This window comes from Chenopodium quinoa, unplaced genomic scaffold (genome assembly GCF_001683475.1).
Source record: "Chenopodium quinoa cultivar QQ74 unplaced genomic scaffold, ASM168347v1, whole genome shotgun sequence".
In the NCBI taxonomy this organism is placed as follows: Eukaryota; Viridiplantae; Streptophyta; class Magnoliopsida; order Caryophyllales; family Amaranthaceae; genus Chenopodium; species Chenopodium quinoa.
This window is the reverse complement of record NW_018743327.1, coordinates 3,665,063-3,683,895: the sequence shown is the minus strand read 5'-3', so window position 1 is coordinate 3,683,895 and position 18,833 is coordinate 3,665,063. Positions and strand designations below refer to the sequence as shown.

The window sequence follows — 18,833 nt, the reverse complement described above, 5'->3', positions numbered from 1 at the left end:
ATGTGCGACGGTATTTTAACCGTGGGTACGCGCTCTTCCAGTATCCATTGCTCGAATGGTGAACTGGCGGGTAGCATAACGGCCTTGCCCTTGTTCCTGGCCGAAGGGACCGCGCTCCGCCCTCTTAGAGAGGTAGGAGTGGTTTTCGTCCCTGGCTGGGAAGTCTGGGCCTTGGCTGCAGGGAACGAGAGGCGACTGTGCACGCTCGGTTCCTTGCCGCCGAGTCGGTCAAGGACACTTCTGCGAACAGTCTCAGGTTCTCGGTGAGTAGATTCTGGCTGAGAAGCTGAGCTGCTGCTCTTATGCGCTTCTGGTCTTGAGGATGAGGATCCTTTTAAAAATTGAGGGTTCTTTTTCCTCTGTTTTTCATTTTTCCAGGAATCCTCCTCCCACTCTTCCAGTTCCCGGAAGGAAGGAAGCTTCCCACCATCATGGTCTAACTTCCTCCGCTGATGCCGGGTATGCGGAGGAGTTCGATCACGAGGTGGTGGCATATTTTGTGTCCTCATCGCCTCCATGAGTACTGCCAGCGCTCTTGCCACCTCTTCCGAGCTGGGCCCCGTCAAAGGGGTCCTCGGCCGAGTGTGGGAATGAGGGCGCGCAGCCGATGGTTGGCTTTGGGACACTGAATGTGTCCTATGATCGGACTCACCCCTGCTAGACCGAGAGTCACCCGGCCTATAATGAGAGTCATGAATTACGGGAGATAGGGAATCCTCCTTGTATGATCCTCCCCCCGAGCCGGCACCCTTGGGAGAGTTCCGATCCGGCGAGGGTGATGGTGTAGGGGTTTTAGGCTTTTCGCCCGCTCCTTGACGGAGGCTTTTGCTCTTGCGGTTCTTAGCCATTGCTGCTAAGATAATTGCAAGATGATCTTGGTTAGGAATTTGGCTTAAAGATTTTTGAAAGTCTTCCCCACAGACGGCGCCAAATTGTTTCGGGTGAAAACAATGGGACCTTGCCGAAGGTCCGCTGAAACGGAGAAGGCTGGATTCCGTCCAAGTTATGTTGGGCCGAAGGTTTCCTGCACAGTAAACACACGTAAACTAGCCTCGGGGGTGTTGCCGAGGAAGGCCCCTCCGATGCTAAAGTCAGTACAATGTGTAAGAAGAGGACACTATGCAAGAGAGTTTGTTGCTTGAGGCTTTAATGGAATATATCAGAATATATGAATGAACATATGAATGAACATATGAATGAACCTCTGAATGAATCAATATTGATGGCTTTTATACCTCATCATACATGGAGAGGTTGGGCCTTAGCCCAATTGGCTTGCTTTGTGGGCTGACCTTTGACTTTAGCACAATTGAAGAGTTGAACCTTGACCTTGGGCTTTTAATTGGATCATTTAATATCTAGGCCCAATTGGACTAAATTGGACCTAAACAAGTGTTAAATGACTATTCATTAATGATACTTCCTCCATTCTATTAATATTGCAACAAGAAGGAAATTACGCATCCCAAAGCACATTTCATATGCTAAATATCTATAATTGTATAAAAGTAAAAATTATAAAAAGTTGATATTGTGAAAGTATTTTATGTGACGAATCCAATAAGATCCCACATGACTATATTTACTTAACGTATGAATCTATATTATAAGGTCAAACAAGAGTGATGAATAGTGCAAAAAGTCCATTGTTGCAATATTAATAGAACGGAAGAAGTATTATTCTTCTTGTAAAAATAAAAATAAAAATTAGTCCACTCCTGTTAAAACGAGTTTATGTCTAGGTGAATCTTTTGTATCTGGTGTAAATGAATTTTAGGACATCCAATTGATAGATAGGTTGACATGTTGTGGATATGACAGGGCATCATAATGTACATCTTGTAAATAAATGGAACCTCAATACAAACCGACCAGGCTACCAAGCAAAAAATGTTCTTAGAAGAAATATACTACTCATAATGATACCCAATAGCAAAAAGATATTGAAGTAATTCACATAAGTTCTCATTCGTGCAGCTGCAGTGGAAAGTATTTCCATTTTTCTTTTGATCACAAATATTCGATCAAAAAAACTGGCAAATCATTTGGATGGGAACAACCTAGCCTTCGAAGTTCAGATTCACAAATGAAGTTTTGTCCAATCCAAAATCTGCCATGATACTTCTCCAGAATCAGTCTCATTTGAACCAACATATGTGTCGATTGTGCTGCTTCGAGAATTTGCCAGGCTGAGCTTTAGCCTCTGAGCTTCTTTGCTCAGGGTCTGATATTCTCCTGTCAAATGGAATTAAAGTAACGAACTTGGACAATTTTTAGTAAAGAAGGAATGTTATTGTCAATAATATGTACTCCCTCCGTTACATATTACTCGCAACAAAGGAATATTTTATGTCTCACAAATAATACCCTTTGTTGCGAGTAATTCGTAGCGGAGGTAGTATTATGCAGCCCTTTGCCTTTAATGATTGCTGCTAAACATGAAAGGCAAAGTCTGGTAGGTAACAGTGTCGCAAAAATCTATTGGGAGACTAGAGTGCTATCCTACGGCCAGGGTAACAACATACTCAGTTTCAAATTAGTTGACATATTTTTACATTAGATACCATTCACAAACTCTAATTTCTCTCATCAGATATCTAACTTTACTTATTCTACTTATTTATATGATAAAAATATTTACAATTGAATTTATGCATTTACAAACGTGATAAAAGAAACATGTTAACCAATTAGGAAGAAAGCACTTACAGAGGGCAATCTCATACTTTTTAGCGTAATAGTGTCACACTCACAAATCATGATGAATCTTAATGAGACGGTCTTACCCAAGAATTAATTGACATAAAAGAGCGTATCCAAACTAGCACTAAAACATCAAACTATTCAGTTGGCTCCAACCTTATCAGCAAAAGATGACTATAGTACATAGTTGCCAACTTGACTTTATAAGAAATATTTTATGTTGAGTGGTTGCAAACCAACCAAACTTTGTGGGTATACAGCAAGTTGTTGAGTGGGAGTCAGCCAGAAAAGGTCCAATGATTTGGAACCTTTAGGTTCTTGAGTTTATTATATTTGGCCTGAGAAAAAAAAAAAAAAAACTAGAATAATGGTGTCACATTAAGCAAGACTTTAACATAAAAGATGTAATCTGTTACTCTGTATTTAGCAAGGAATCCTCTAAATCTTCCCAATTATGATCACTGTGCACTAGTGACTCTGTTTTTGCATTCTGGATGACTCAAGTTTCATATAAGGTTATTAACGACAAGTACTCAGAGAAGCTAACAGAGTTGAAGTTTTACAATATCAGAAAATTGGGCTATTACATCTGAAGAGCACAAAATATAATGTGAAGCAGCTGTTGAAAACAGGATGTGTTGTCACTTGCATTCAACGTAAAAGATAAGCACATGAAGACATTAAATAGTAACATAGAGATTCAGGCTTAAAAAAAAATACACTGATTGTTACAAAAAAAATTAAAATGAGGAAGTATAGGCTTACCATCCATCGACAGCTTTTGTTGCTGTAGCTTTGCCACCTGCTGCTTTAACTTGTTATTCTCCAGAGACAAACCAACTTTTTGCTGAAGCAAGGTAGAAACCCTTATTGATAGCTCTGATTGCAACGTCTGCAACACAGAACAACTATTCAGAACAGCTGACCGGAAAGGGGGTGGGGGGGGGGGGGGTGAGTATGAAACAAGAAAATCCCCAGACAAGTACTACTAAATTGTTCATTGTGATGATTTCACAAAAAAATAAAATAAAATAAAATAAAAAATTGTTCGTTGTGAACCTCTAGAACAAAAGACCAAAATATCACTAGATAGATTTTAGTGAGAGTCAAGTTTCAAATAACTAAGTTTTGCACAAAGTAGTATGGTTCTTAAAAATTTGCCTGCCTCATTGTTTATTCATATTCCAAAAAAAATGGTGCTTAGAGGTGTCTAGAAAATATAAATGTCCTCTAGATGACTTCAATCTTTGTATATGATAAGCAAGCATTAACATAACCAGTTAAAAGTACCAATAGTCATTCTAGATCCTGAGAGACGGGGCCGGGGGGGAGGGGCAAGCAAAACATCTTGGAAGGCGATATGGCACTTTAGAGGGTATGAATTCTGCATGCAACTGAATAATACAAAACACATTTTGGTGGGATTGAGGACTATTCTTTTGGTAAAATACAATAGAGTGCATTCATTAAGAGTCTGGAAGACAATTTTGAATAACCTACTACTCTACTAGAGAGATACGCAATCATTCTACTTATTACATAATTTTTATAATATTTGGTGAACCCAAAATTGACATGAAACCAAGCATGAACACGGCAATTAAATTGCTTTGTCAACTCTAGACATTCATATAAAGCACTGACAATGAATATCACCAACCAATGTTGCAAGTTGGCAACTATATAGTTTACAATGGATTCACAGAAGGAATAAGGAGCTTTATGCAACAACTAGCAATAAATAAGGGCTTTCATTGTTAATGCTTCTAGTCGGTTCTCATTCATTGGTAATGGCTACCAAGGGTAATTTAAAACACCTTATGCACTAAGCTATAAAAATTCTATTGGCCATTTGTTTGTTTTTAAATGATAGTTGGCTACTATTTGTAATAGATAGGTTGCCTATTGTCCATAAAGTTCCTTAAATCATGACTTTAATCAAAGAAGCTGTAACAAGGAGTTGAAGTTTCTGATAAAAATAAATAATATTTTTTATTTTTACTTTTTCTAAGCCTCCACATGGAAATCTAATGGATACATGAATTTACATACAAAATCTGTTCTAAACTCATAAGCTTTAACTTGGCTTCCACTTATCTGACAAAATCCCATAAGCACAAACACTTATACCATGACTGAATCTATTATGAGTTTATGACCAAGTCAGACATGAGAATATTAAATTTAGGGTAATGTTACATGTAGCCCTAAGGGCTATACATAAACATTAAATATACTCTTGGAAATTGTATAAAATTAGGAATTCATGACAAAAATACACGTAAATCAGTGTTATTACACTTATTAGTGTTTATATTTTGATGATTTCTTAACTTTTTACGATTTTCAAGTGTAAATTTAAAGCTTATATGTAGCCCTAAGGGCTATGTATAACATTTTCCTTAAATTTATCCAACCAACAAAAAAAAGGGGAAAAAAAAAATAACACTATTTAACCAACTGTTACTATATTTTGAGAATACAGTGATAACTTCTCCTATCCTCTTAATCTTTCTTAGAATATACTTTTGTAATCACATAGGTTGCTTTGCCTCTCTCTACTTTTACCTAAAATAATGTGTCATATGTAAGTGTTGTAATTTTAGTGAAACGATTATTTACAAATCATCAAATGTAGTCAAAGTATAATGTGTAAACACTATAAAGTAAACAGAGGAAGTATAAAATATGTGTCCTAACCAGAAATGAATTGCTTGAATTTCAATCATCGAGGGAAAACAAAAAGTTAGGCAAACAACTTAAAAATATGAAGATACATGTCACAGGTTAGTTCACGTATGATCTTGACATAATGGCTAGAGAGATAAATAAGATTCACTGCAGAAGATAAGAGTTGTTACATGAAAAAGATAATTGATAATTTGTGCAGGGAAGAGCATAATAAGAGGAAACATCTGCAAACAGAGATCTAGTTTATTATGTGTCCTTTCATTAGTAGTGCAACAAGAGTACCAGCACATTGTAAGACATAACATTATATCTCACAGCAGAAAACAGTATAATAAATTGTAATTACATATTATACCTGGAACACATTCACAGTTCTTTCTAGTTCAGCAATGTACTGAAGCTTGCGAGTTCTAGAGCGCTGTCCAGGATGCCTGTAAGTGATGAATCACCACAATATTTAGACACGTGTCAATCATATGCATTTTCAAATTCAAATGAAAACAAGGAAGATAGACATGTATAGCTTAATCAAACAGTTAACAACATATATATGACTAGGTAAAGAGGAGGCAGTGATTTACATATTATAACTCACCCAAAGATAAATAATTTACCTCTTTTCAGTTTTTGCATCAATATTGTAGTAACTGGGTGCATCACAAAATTCATTCTTTAAGTCCAAATGAGTCCCATAAATCTGAGGATTCTCTTTGACAAATTGCATTGAACTTTGATCAACGTAATCAGACATTGCCAAAAGCACTGTGTTATCCAAAAACTCTACAGTGGATCTTCGACGAGGAGAATTAGGGCCATATATACAACCAGATCCCAATATGTTACCATCCTCTACTTGTTCTTCTTCATGACTTGCAGACAGAAGTAAGTTTGGGACAATACCATCCAAAACAGCAAACGAATCACTAGCTGACCTACAGTGGCGAATCCCTTTAGGAACTGAGTCCGAATTTAACAAGTCATCTAGCCACGCTGGTTGATCCTCCAACACCGAACTTTGAGATAGTGATCTATGATGTCTAGCACTGGACTTATCAACTCCTTGAGAATAAATCAAGCTAGGGTCGTGGGTTTGGCATGCAACAGCTTTCTTTTGCAATGGGCACCGAGGTGGAAGTTGGGACGGTCGTGACATCTTGAAACTAAATTGTTCAACTAATTACCCATGGTTTAGTCACACAAGGATTATCTGTACACTAATACAACAAAATTAGTCAATTATATCACAAGAATACTCACCACAAAAATAACATTGCCAAATAACCAGACTATACTGCACCTACTTTTGGTTTTAATTCAATACTCCAACTATTTATCTACAAAAAATATGCCCAACTTCGTAAATAAGCACATTAATCAGGAAATAACAAAGATTTGTAGATTGAGTAAATACAGGAAAACCCAAAACAGGAAAAAAAAAAAAAAAAAAAAAAAAAAAAGAGAGAGAGACAAAATCCCAGAAATATCGGATAGAATATATATAGAATTTTCAAATTCAAAAGAATAATTTAACCCATTCAAAGGATTCCCCAAAACTACAGCCATTTTATCAACAACCACAATCACCAAAGCAGGTAAAAGATACATTTATCAAAGATCAAACAATAGAATAGTAAACCTAAACCCAGAAAAGGTATACATGTATAGTATATATAATCTAATCTTTAAACTTACAAATTCAATTTCAGAAAAAAAAAGGAAAAATTATATATAAAAATCCTAAACCCAGTTCAGGAATGAAAAATAAAAATAAAATAAAATTTAAAAAAAAAAACAAATTATTCAAATATTCGAAATCACACTTTTAACAACTTATTACAGTTAAAAAATATAATCAAGTACCATTGAAATATTGTGCAAGCAGAATTTAGAAAAACAAAATGACAACAAAACAAAGTATTTAAAAAAGATGCAGATAACAGAGAATTATCAAAGTAAGAAGGAATTTCAAGTGAATATCTTATATATTAATATATACAGTACTACATAATATTAGACAAATTCTGACCTTTAAATGTTCTGCTCCCAAAATTATCAGTAATCATAATATTTACATAGCATAATATGTATGGCAACTTGGCAAGGTAGCAAGAAAGAGAGAAAAATTAGGATGAAGGTGTTAGCAGTGGAAGATGGGAAGAAGAGAGCTGCAATTAGCTCGCTTTTGTTATGAGGAAGCCGAAAGGCCAACTCTGGTTTATGGGCTGTGTCCTCTTTTCGCCCCATCATTGGTTCATGTTGAGGTCCAAGAGACTCCACGTGTTACGACAAATGGGTTTCCAAGGGGTTCTCGGTAAGAGTGTTCAAAAATATCGGACCCGACCACCCTTTGACCCGATAATTTTAAACGGGTATTTTTTTTTTTTTTTTTCCAAAATTGAGCCGGCCTTTTCGTTAGGCAGGAATCTGCTGACCCCATAGCTGGTTTTTTTGTACAAAAAAAATTAATTAAATATATTTATACTTCTTATATGTTTAATTTCTTGATAGAGGTGTCAATACAGATTATTGGATCATGGTTGGTTAGGTTGGGTCATATTAGGTCATGGTCATTTCAAATTTGAAGCATAAGTACTAGATTATTGTATATGTACAAATTAAAATATGAATTTGGGTTTTTTTTTTTCGGATTGAGTTGATCGAAATAGCTTTTAATACCTCTATTCTTGAGGGTTCAACTTTGGGAATAACTATCATTAACATCGAGTTATTTTTTACCGTTTAGAATAAAGTAGTATTTTTTTAGAAGGCTAAGAGAAAAGAGAGGTTGCAAGATAGTTAAGGGATGACTAATAAAATTAAAATAGAGTGCCTTTGCACTTGTGAAGGCGCTGCTTGGTGCACCTACACGGCTACGCTTTACAAAGAGGAGGATCAATTTCAAGGTTTAGTGTGCCTACACAAATGACAGACACACACTTATTATGTGCCCAATGTCAACAATTTTTTTTTTTTGAATGGGAAGTAATAATAACACCATTAAATAATAGCCATACGGCATTTACAATAATAAAGATCTGTAAACCACAGATTTAGAGAAAATATCATAACTTTTATAATCAAAATCATAACTAATTTGCATATTTGGCATAGTTCATACTCCACCGCTTCAAGCTTGACGCGAGCAATAATTTTCGATGTCTTTGCATCTTTCCAAGTTGAGACCTCCGCAATCCGCGTTGATGTATTGATCGACCAGTTGATGACAAATCCCCTATCCATAGGAATCCAAATCACCTTCCTAATTATTATAAGAACCCAAAATAAAATTCTCATCCATAGATGAGAATCAAAATCCCAGAAAATTGGGAAAAGCTCAGAAATTTGGGACAGACTCTCATAGATGGAGAGAACAAAACAAAACAAAACGTAAATCAAAACAAAAAACTAGATTGAATTAAAGAAAAAGGAAAAAGGGGCACAACGTAAATCAAAACAAAAAATTAGATTGAATTAAACGGCCAAGAAAACTAAAACCCTAGAAGAGAGAGGAGAGAGAAGAGAGAAAAAGAAAAAAGGGGCACAACTTTCAGTGACGCCCAATGTCAAAAGTTACAAATATTCAATTAAATTTATTAGATTAATCGCAAAAATTTAATTCGTCTCATGATTATTAATATTTGCAATTATATATTTCTTTCGTTCCCCAATATTGCAACATAGGTGGGGGACATGATAATTAAGAAGAGAAGAAAGATAGAGATGAATAAATATATGGATCAAAAAGTTAATTTTGATAAGACAACCGTTTCATTTAGCAAGGGGGTGTCGCAAGAGAGGCGGGTGGATTTGGCGGGTAATCTTTGGGTCAAGCTTGTGGATATTCATGATCGGTACTTGGGTCTTCCAACTGTGGTTGGTAGGTCAAAGAAAGTGATTACTAAAGGGGTAAAGGAGAAGCCATGGAAGAAGTTGCAGGGTTGGAAGGTGTAGGCGTCGCTCGAAGTGCGCCTACGTAAAAGCATGTGTGAATATGCTTGGCACCCATAGGAAGTGGGAATTGACATAATACGATTAGGGACAAGGAAAGTAGGGAGCCGCCAACAAGTTTTTAAGGAACTTGTAAACCGTTCACGGATCATAAAAGGCAACCACGATAAAGAGACAACGAAGGCAACAACGATTGACCCGTGAAGGTCACACCCCATTCATAATCCATGAGATTACTAACTCCATATGGTTCGGAACCACAAAAGGAGGATCGGGGATGATGGTACGAAGTGAGTCATGGAGTCACATTCGCCCGTATTGGCCTCTACTCGATTCTTATAATGAAAAATGATTCCTGCGATCTCAAAGGCATACAAACAAAGATTCAATTTGCTTCAAACTATTATTATGCTAAATTGGTTTAATATTAATGCAACATATAATTCTAAAATATTGTGATCACTTGATTTAATAACAAGATTAAAAGGGAACCTAAACCGGTTGTCCAAATTATCTTATTAGGCGTGATTTTCAATTACATATTCCCTTTAAACATGCAATATGGTGATCAATAAAAATAATAAAATAAAAATTAATTTTGGAAGCAATTCAACAATAATAACGTTAGTCAAATCAAATACTTCCTCCGTTCTTTTATTATTGCACCACTTGCCATTTTAGGAAGTTTCACAAATATTGCACCATTTCCTCTTTGGGAAAAAAATTATTTGTGTTCACACTACAAATACCCAACATACTCTTGCTTTTTCACACTTACTTTTTAGTTTATCAATATGCCACACGGGCAATTTTGTATTTTTACCTTTCTCTCTCTTATTTTTTCCACTACCAAAATATTTGTACCCAACCCCTATGATGCAATAATAAAAAAACGGAGGAAGTAATAATAATAACCTAATCATGATGCTAGAAATATTAAAATAAGAGTAATTAAATTATTTAATTACTCACATTATATTCCGCGCGTTCCTTTAAATTGCTACATCATGAATAAATTGTTAGTAATTTCAACAAAAATATAAATCAAATTGAAAATTAAATTAAATTAAAAGTGGAGTTGATTTGTTCCAAACCCTTATTTAATTCTACCTATCACGCCTTGGTTAAAGTATAGAACTTCAGGTATTGTATGGACTCCTTGGAGTGCTTAAAGGAAGAAATAGTGAAAGAATGGGGAGGCTAGTGTTTAGGCTAAAGAGGGAGAAGAGAATTATTTTGTGATCAAGCTTGTTGATGATTGAAAAAGGCGAGATATGACCTCTATTTATAATGAAAAAAGAGGGGTCGAATCAAGAAAAGATAAGAATTCGAATCAGATAAAATCCTTGCGATAGACAACAGTTTTTGCGGTTTTTGTTTTTATCATATCTTTTGATCCAAAAATTGGAATAAGATAAATAAGATATCATTGGAAATCTCTTGAAGTCTACTTTCTACCCCAATTAGAATCAGATTAAAATATTTTGTATAACAAAAGTTATAGCCAAAATAGTAAGACGGTGTCAGTTTTGGATAGAGTTTGACATTTTATTCATATCTTTTCCGTTATAGCTCAGAATTGATATTATAATATATCATTGGAAAGATAATTTTAAGAGATATCCAACCATATAAAATTTGGATAAAAACTATGAGTCAAAAAAAGAGAAAAATAAGTTAGGGTTTGGGGAAATGGGCTAGGAATTGGGTTGGTTTATGAAATGGAAATATGGATTTAAGTACTCCAAGATTAAATACTCAACCCGACCAATGATGGCGGTGAAAGGTTTTTCATCATCGAGTTTGGTTTTGAGGAGACATTTTTAGGTGTCTCCAGAAGCCCCCACTTTGACTGAGTTTGTAGAAACGTCAGTTTCAAAAACGATAATCAAAGTAGTCGATGGGGACGGAGAATGATTTATGACGTTCTGCGATCTTAAATCACTCTGTATACGCTGATACCTGCAAAAAAAATGTTAATTCCTCATATAAAAGAGTAAAGGGATAGAACGCTTATCTGACACCAGTGTATTGGTGAAATGGTGACAAATGAGTTTGGTATTTTCCCATGCTTGAAGGAATCCACCGGATGTTGAAATTCTTTCCATGCTTGAGGAAAGCCGACAAATGAGTTTGGTAGCTTTCTAAGCCTGAAGAAATCTACCGGAGGACACTTTCCATGCTTGAGGAAAGTCGACATATGATTTTGGCGTTTTTCTATGCTTGAAGAAATCCACCGATAATGCTTTCCATGCTTGAGGAAAGCCGACAAAGGAATTTGGCGGTTTTCTAGGCTTGAAGAAATCCACCGGATAATACTTTCCATGCTTGAGGAAAGTCGACAGATGATGAGATTGCAAGTCTCCGTGTATCGAGAACCTTGCGTCATGAAATGATGGTGGTTCGATTGTACCCGAATGTGGGCTGTAGATGGTCCGCTTGTCCCCGGACGTGGGCTGTAGTTGGTTCGCTTGTCCCCAAACATGGGATGTAAATGGTTCGCTTGTCCCCGAACGTGGGCTGTAGATGGTCCGCTTATCCCCGAACGTGGGCTGTAGGTGGTCCGCTTGTCCCCGGACTTGGGCTGTAGATGGTCCGCTTGTCCCCGGACGTGGGTTGTAGATGGTCCGCTTGTCCCCGGACGTGGGCTGTAGATGGTCCGCTTGTCCCCGGACGTGGGCTGTAGATGAGACCTGCAAAATAAAATTTGCCAAGGGACTCGTATATACTGTGATTGACTTGACCAACTGACTTAACCAAGTTTGACTTGATGTGACATGACATATGTATGACTTGTGAGTGTGTGTGTGTATATGTGTGTGTGCAGACACAAGCAAACGAAGATGCAAAAGCAAAAATTTTCCGTCAATTTTGTCATGAGTGGAGGGTACCGACTTTCTTTCGAAAAAGAAAGACGTGAAAAATGAAGTTTTATTTTCGAACTTCCCTAGATGAGAAAATTTTGAAAAAGTTTTTTTAAACTTCCCCAAAAGAAAAGACGCGAAAAAAGGAAAGAAGTTTTGAACTTCCTCGTTGAGCAAGGCAAAATGAATCGCATGGATTGAATTGCTTTTCTTGAAAGTAATGTATGCATGATGCATGTCCTTAGGCCAGGAGGCTAAGGACAATTACATCATGTGACACGATGAATGAACTTAGGTCATGGAGCTAAGCATCATATATGGTGTAAAGAAACGATCTTGAACGTCACTTAGGTCTAGAAGCTAAGCACATATACAGATGAAGTGATTATTGCATAATGAACGTTGCTTAGGTCAAGAAGCTAAGCACGATATGCTTTGTATGATTAAAAATCAATTATATATAAATGTTTCTCAGCACATTATGCGATGCATGAAACAATGAACATTGCTCAGGTCAGGAAGCTAAGCAGGTATACAATATTTCCTCTAATGAATGTTGTCCTGAAAGACGATGAAACATGCACAATGTTTAATCAAGGTTTCATGATAAAGGGGAAGGATGATTGATATGGATATGGATGTGTGAGTGAAGTGTGTGAATGTGATACTAAGGCTGGCTGCAAGGGTTATGGCGATGGAAAGAGATGTGAGAAGAGTTAAAGATGATGACTCTTTAGGCTAGGTAGGCTAAATGATGTGGGTTCAAGCCCCCAAGTCTAGCTCTAAATGGGTAGGGTCATAGGATTAAGCATTGGATATTCTTCGACTCGATCATGCATATGAATGTGGCCGCACCTCAATGTGAGGTTGCCTACGTATCTGTTAGGAATCAGGCTGAACGTAGCTCTAACCGAACTTTGCACAAGTGTATGTACACCTCAAAGAGGTCTTTCAAGGGTTGTAATATTGTTAAGTTGATGGTTTAAAGAAGAAAAGGGTACAAGGCTCAAGACCCGAGAGAATCCCCAAGATGTGTAATTGTGAATTTGAAAATTTTGAATTCGCAAGTTTATTTTTCATATATATATATATATATATTTTGAATTTCTTTTTTTTTTCATTCTTTTGAATCAATGTAGGTGTAGATACCCATTTGTGTCTCCCCAAAACCAAACCCAGTGATGAGTACCTTTCACGTCGAATCATAATCGAATGAAGAGAAAGTGTGGAAAGTTTAGTGTTGCGGATAGTTTTAATTTCTTTTCTCTTATCTCTGTTTTTGAAAAATTATTTTAAGAAAACAGCGAATCCAGTTTGGTTGGTCCACCATATGGGTCCAATAATAGTGTAGTTGGATGGGGCTTGCCAAGACCTTTCCAACGATATATTATAAGCCCAATTCCGATGAATATTGAGGAAGTTATGGCCAATTTACTAAATTGGGCCCGGTTTGAGCCTTATGTGCGGCCCAATGATCTAGGGGAGGGCCTAATACGATTTATCATTCCTAATGCAATTAGGAATGGTTTTAGTCTTCTAGATTCTTCTAGAATGTTCTTTTCATTCCTAATTCAATTAACATTGATAAATTGACTTTCGTTGACTTTTCAGAGTTTTAATTAAAATCAAAGAGTATTTTTTAAGGAAAAGATACGATTTTATCCTCCAGTACGAAAAATTTATCTGATTTTCAAAAACGCGTCAAAAACAGGACTAGCTCCTGACGCCAAGCATTGGCGCCTGACACTAGGCCTGGCGCCTGGCTCCACCTATTGGCGCCTGGCGCCAATCAGCTGGTGCTGGCGCTAGCTCTGTTTTGCGTGCGCCAGACTCTATTTTGTTAATCTTATCTTTTTGGCTGATTTTCTCTATAAATAACGTCGTAAAAACTCCGTTTTCATTCATCAACAACCAGCTTTTCAATTTTATTCACCTACAATCAGTTTTCAATTCTCATTCTCTTCTAATTCATTCATTCATCTTTCTCTTCTTTTTCTAAACTTACTTTTTCAAATACGAAATTCCGCATTCACAAGATCTAGAAACACCTAGCCATATTCGAAGTTGCCTTCGCCCTAGACGTGAAAGGTTTAATTTCTAAGGGTTTGGTCCCAAATCTCTATTTCAATTATTTAATTTAATTGTTTGTTTATTATTTTCCTTGAAGTTACTAACGCGTGTATTTTGTTATTAGAAAGAGGTACGAAGCATCAAAGTAAGTACTTTAATGATTTTTATTGATGTTATGATGTATAAATCATGTTTATATCGTTATTATGATTTTCCTAGTATCATGTCTAGGGTAATTTTAATATTAAATATGATTGTTACGATGCTTCCTATGTTCTTCCTAATATTTATGATTGTTAGTATCATGTTAGGGTTAAATATTTGATTTTTAATGCTTAGTGACATGCTAGGGTTTGTTATTAATCTTGTTAGAATCATGCCTAGGATCTTGCTATTATTATTATGCTTTATCATGATTATACTTATTTTTATGATTATTATGTTGCTTGATTATTTATATATATATTTACTATTATTGCTTGATCACACCTTTATTGCATGTTTGAAGGGAATTTTGTATTTGTAATCACGCTTATATAAGATAATTAATAATCTTGATTAGGGTTAATTGTGATTATGAATTCAAGTGATCGCCAATAATAGTTTATTTGTGCATTTAATATTCAACCAACATAGATAAACAGGTTTAGGGTTAATCCTATTGATTGCATGTTAGTCAGAAAGCGCACATGAATACGATCAGAATAAAGTAGAGACCTATTATTAGGGCAGGTTGAATCTCTTTTAGGTTGGATTTGTACCTTCATCCCTGAACCCTTATTTGGTTTTAGACCTTATGGAGTTGACGATCTCATGGATCGTTAAGGGGTGTAACCTTCACCCTGTGAACGGTTTACAAGTTCCTAAAACTTGTTGGTGACTCTTTTGCTCTATCTTCTTCCCTTTTGGACGCCACTGTACTTTAGTGTATGATCATAGTGGGGTTCAAGCTAGGGGTTAACGCTTGAATTTATTCCCTACAGTAGGCAATCTCAGATCATGCGGTCCATCACTCACTTAGCATTCATGTTTCTCAGGCACGGTACCAAGCACTCGATGAGAGACGCAATTCGAGACGTGTTCGTATAAAAGACATTGGAACACTTGCCCTTAGACATTGTTTTATTTTTGCTTTGCTTATTTTTTTTTACTTGCTTTTTGAATGTTACACAAATTGCATATCTTCCAATTCCAGGGTTGAGTGAATATGGGTTGAAAAAATGAAGGCCAAACGTTAGACGAGGCTCAAAGTGGTTGATGAAAAAATGGATATGTGATTGAATGGTTAATGGGGAATGAATGGGTTGCAAAGGTGCCTCAAGTCATTGGTGTACCTTGTGTTTAGTTCGGCAATTTTTTTTTTTTTTTTTTTTTGCTAATCACATGATCGAACGTAAGAAAGAGATGCTCATTTATGAAGAAGGTAAGAAATGTGACACATAGACACATGGGTAAGGAGAACCTATGCTAGACTTTTTAGGGGGAAGGGTTTGAAACAAAAGAAGAAGAAAACATGAAATCTTGGTGTGAAGCTTGCATCGTGCTTTGTCTTCGTGACTGTTTATGAGTTATTTCTTGCCCTCTATTGAGGAAAAAAGTTTCTTGTTGTTGATGCTTTGATTGGAAGGAAAGAAGGAAGGAGTGACGTTCCCGTTATTCTTCCAACTATTGCCTATTGATTTTGGACTTAAGTACTGTGTAAGGACGAACTCATCTAATGCATTAACTCAATACTCGGATTGGAAAGGAAGAGTGTATGAAACAATTTTGAAAACTTATGGGAAATACCCCTCTCATTCCTATTACGACAGAAAACGACGCATGCATGGTCCTAATATACGATCATAAACAATATAGTGCATTACTCGAAGACAAAGTGTGTGAAACGACTCAACATGTGTGATTAGGTGAGTTTATTAAGACTCGTGGTATGATCGCATGGCTAGACATGAGGACGTTGTGAAAAACAAAGGACCCAATGACCAAATAGCATAGAAGACTAAAAGACAAACTAACTTGATTAATTTTGTCCAATTTTAATGTTTATGCTATTTACTAGGTGAATATGGTCCATTGGCAATCATTAGTCATAAATAAGATCAACCACAATCAAAGACAAAGAACACATGTTAAGGTTAGCAGTAGGAAGAGGACTAGAATTATAGAAGAGTTAGGACTCAAGGGTATTAAAAAAAATGAAAAAAAAAATCTATAATTCTATGTTATACGAGTTGATACAGATTAAAGGACTTGGATAAGACTAGCTTGACAGGAAAAGATATATTAAAAAAAAAAGTTGACGCTAAAAAGACACCTAAACTGGACAGGTCGTAGTATAACGGTTATAACTTTTGATCTGTGACTCTGATTGGGACGAAACCAATTCTAAATGAAAGATAAAACTTGGGGCTACAGGCTCGACACGTAACTCTTTCTAGAACTCCGGCTATGACCAAAACAAGTTGACTCTTGTGCAGTATACAAGAATAAAAATCCGGGTGACTCAAAAAAAAAAAATCTATGGCTCGACTATAATAATAAAAAAAAGGGTTTGATAAGAGAAAAAAATAATTAAAAAAAAGGTCAATAAAAAAAATGCACACATAAGCATTCGTCACGCATGATGCAATGAAGTTCGCAACCTAAAGTTAAGTTTTATGTTCGACTATGGTCAAGCTTTTGGGTGTCAAAGGGTACCATGGATAAGAGTTTGGACGCGTTAGCAAGGCAACCTCCCTTGAGGGTATATGCCAACGGGCGGCTCCGTGAGTTCGTGATGAAATCGAACTCGACTCCATGGTTTGGGTGGATTTAAAAACTCGGATGAACCCTTATTGTCATGAACGTTTTCGTGTTGATAGAGCATAAATCCCCCGCGCTAGCCACATACATAGAACACGTACTATTGTGGCAAAATAGGTAACCTAAAAAGTATATGAATATGTAACAATGCCAATTAAATCGCAGGAATACAATTCAAGAATCTTTCAAGTCTCATCCACTCATAATAATTAAATACCGATCACTCAAATCGATAAATAACCAAGAATCCTCCCCAGTGGAGTCGCCAAATTGTAGGTGTCGCTCGAAGTGCGCCTATGTAAAAGCATGTGTGAATATGCTTGGAACCCATAGGAAGTGGGAATTGACATAATACGACTAGGGACAAGGAAAGAAGGGAGTCGCCAACAAGTTTTTAAGGAACTTGTAAACCGTTCACGGATCATAAAAGGCAACAACGATAAAGGGACAACGAAGGCAACAACGATTGACCCGTGAAGGTTACACCCCATTCATAATCCATGAGATTACTAACTCCATATGGTTCGGAACCACAAAAGGAGGATCGGGGATGATGGTACGAAGTGAGTCATGGAGTCACATTCGCCTGATTGGCCTCTACTCGATTCTTATAGTGAAAAATGATTCCTGTGATCTCAAAGGCATACAAACAAAGATTCAATTTGCTCCAAACTATTATTATGCTAAATTGGTTTAATATTAATGCAACATATAATTCTAAAATATTGTGATCACTTGATTTAATAACAAGATTAAAAGGGAACCTAAACCGGTTGTCCAAATTATCTTATTAGGAGTGATTTTCAATTACACATTCCCTTTAAACATGCAATATGGTGATCAATAAAAATAATAAAATAAACATTAATATTGGAAGCAATTCAACAATAATAACGTTTGTCAAATCAAAAAATAATAATAACCTAATCATGATGCTAGAAATATTAAAATTAGAGTAATTAAATTAATTAATTACTCACATTATATTCCGCGCGTTCCTTTAAATTGCTACATCATGAATAAATTGTTAGTAACTTCAATAAAAATATAAATCAAATTGAAAATTAAATTAAATTAAAAGTAGAGTTGATTTGGTCCAAACCCTCAGTTAATTCTACCTATCACACCTTGGTTAAAGTATAGAACTTCAGGTATTGTATGGACTCCTTGGAGTGCTTAAAGGAAGAAATAGTGAAAGAATGGGGAGGCTAGTGTTTAGGCTGAAAAGGAGAAGAGAATTATTTGTGATCAATCTTGTTGAATATTGAAAAAGGCGAGATATGACCTCTATTTATAAGGAAAAAAGAGGGGTCGAATCAAGAAAAGATAAGAATTCGAATCGGATAAAATCCTTGCGATAGACAACAGTTTTTGCGGTTTTTGTTTTTATCATATCTTTTGATCCAGAAATTGGAATAAGATAAATAAGATATCGTTGAAAAGCTCTTCAAGTCTAATTTCTAACTCAATTAAAATCAGATTAAAATATTTTGTGTAACAAAAGTTATAGCCGAAATAGGGAGACGGTGTCAGTTTTTGATAGAGTTTGACATTTTATTCATATCTTTTCCGTTATAGCTTGGAATTGATATTATAATATATCATTGGAATAGATAATTTCAAGGGCTATCCAACCATATAAAATTTGGATAAAAAAAATAAGCCATGAAAAGAGAAAAATAAGTTATGGTTTGGAGAAATGGGCTAGGAATTGGGTTGGTTTATGAAATGGAAATATGGATTTAAGCACTCCAA

At 35.9% G+C, this 18,833-nt stretch overlaps 1 protein-coding gene across 3 annotated transcripts; it reads right to left on the bottom strand.

Annotated features, from left to right (window-relative positions):
* Window positions 1-1,719: 1,719 nt before the first annotated feature.
* On the bottom strand, window positions 1,720-7,646 carry LOC110737413 (basic leucine zipper 2-like). 3 transcript variants are annotated; one of them, XM_021917776.1, is made up of 5 exons: window positions 7,421-7,643; window positions 6,009-6,608; window positions 5,750-5,825; window positions 3,469-3,595; window positions 1,720-2,235 (listed from the first exon to the last, which is right to left on the bottom strand). In XM_021917776.1, exons 2-5 carry the CDS (start codon window positions 6,545-6,547, stop codon window positions 2,081-2,083), a joined length of 897 nt encoding a protein of 298 aa, XP_021773468.1. In that variant the 5' UTR covers window positions 6,548-6,608; window positions 7,421-7,643; the 3' UTR covers window positions 1,720-2,080. The 3 variants fall into 3 exon arrangements, with proteins under 3 accessions (XP_021773468.1, XP_021773467.1, XP_021773469.1); XM_021917775.1 differs by having other exon boundaries at window positions 6,009-6,601; window positions 7,421-7,642; XM_021917777.1 differs by lacking the exon at window positions 1,720-2,235 and adding an exon at window positions 2,706-3,041 and having other exon boundaries at window positions 6,009-6,601; window positions 7,421-7,646.
* Window positions 7,647-18,833: the final 11,187 nt, after the last annotated feature.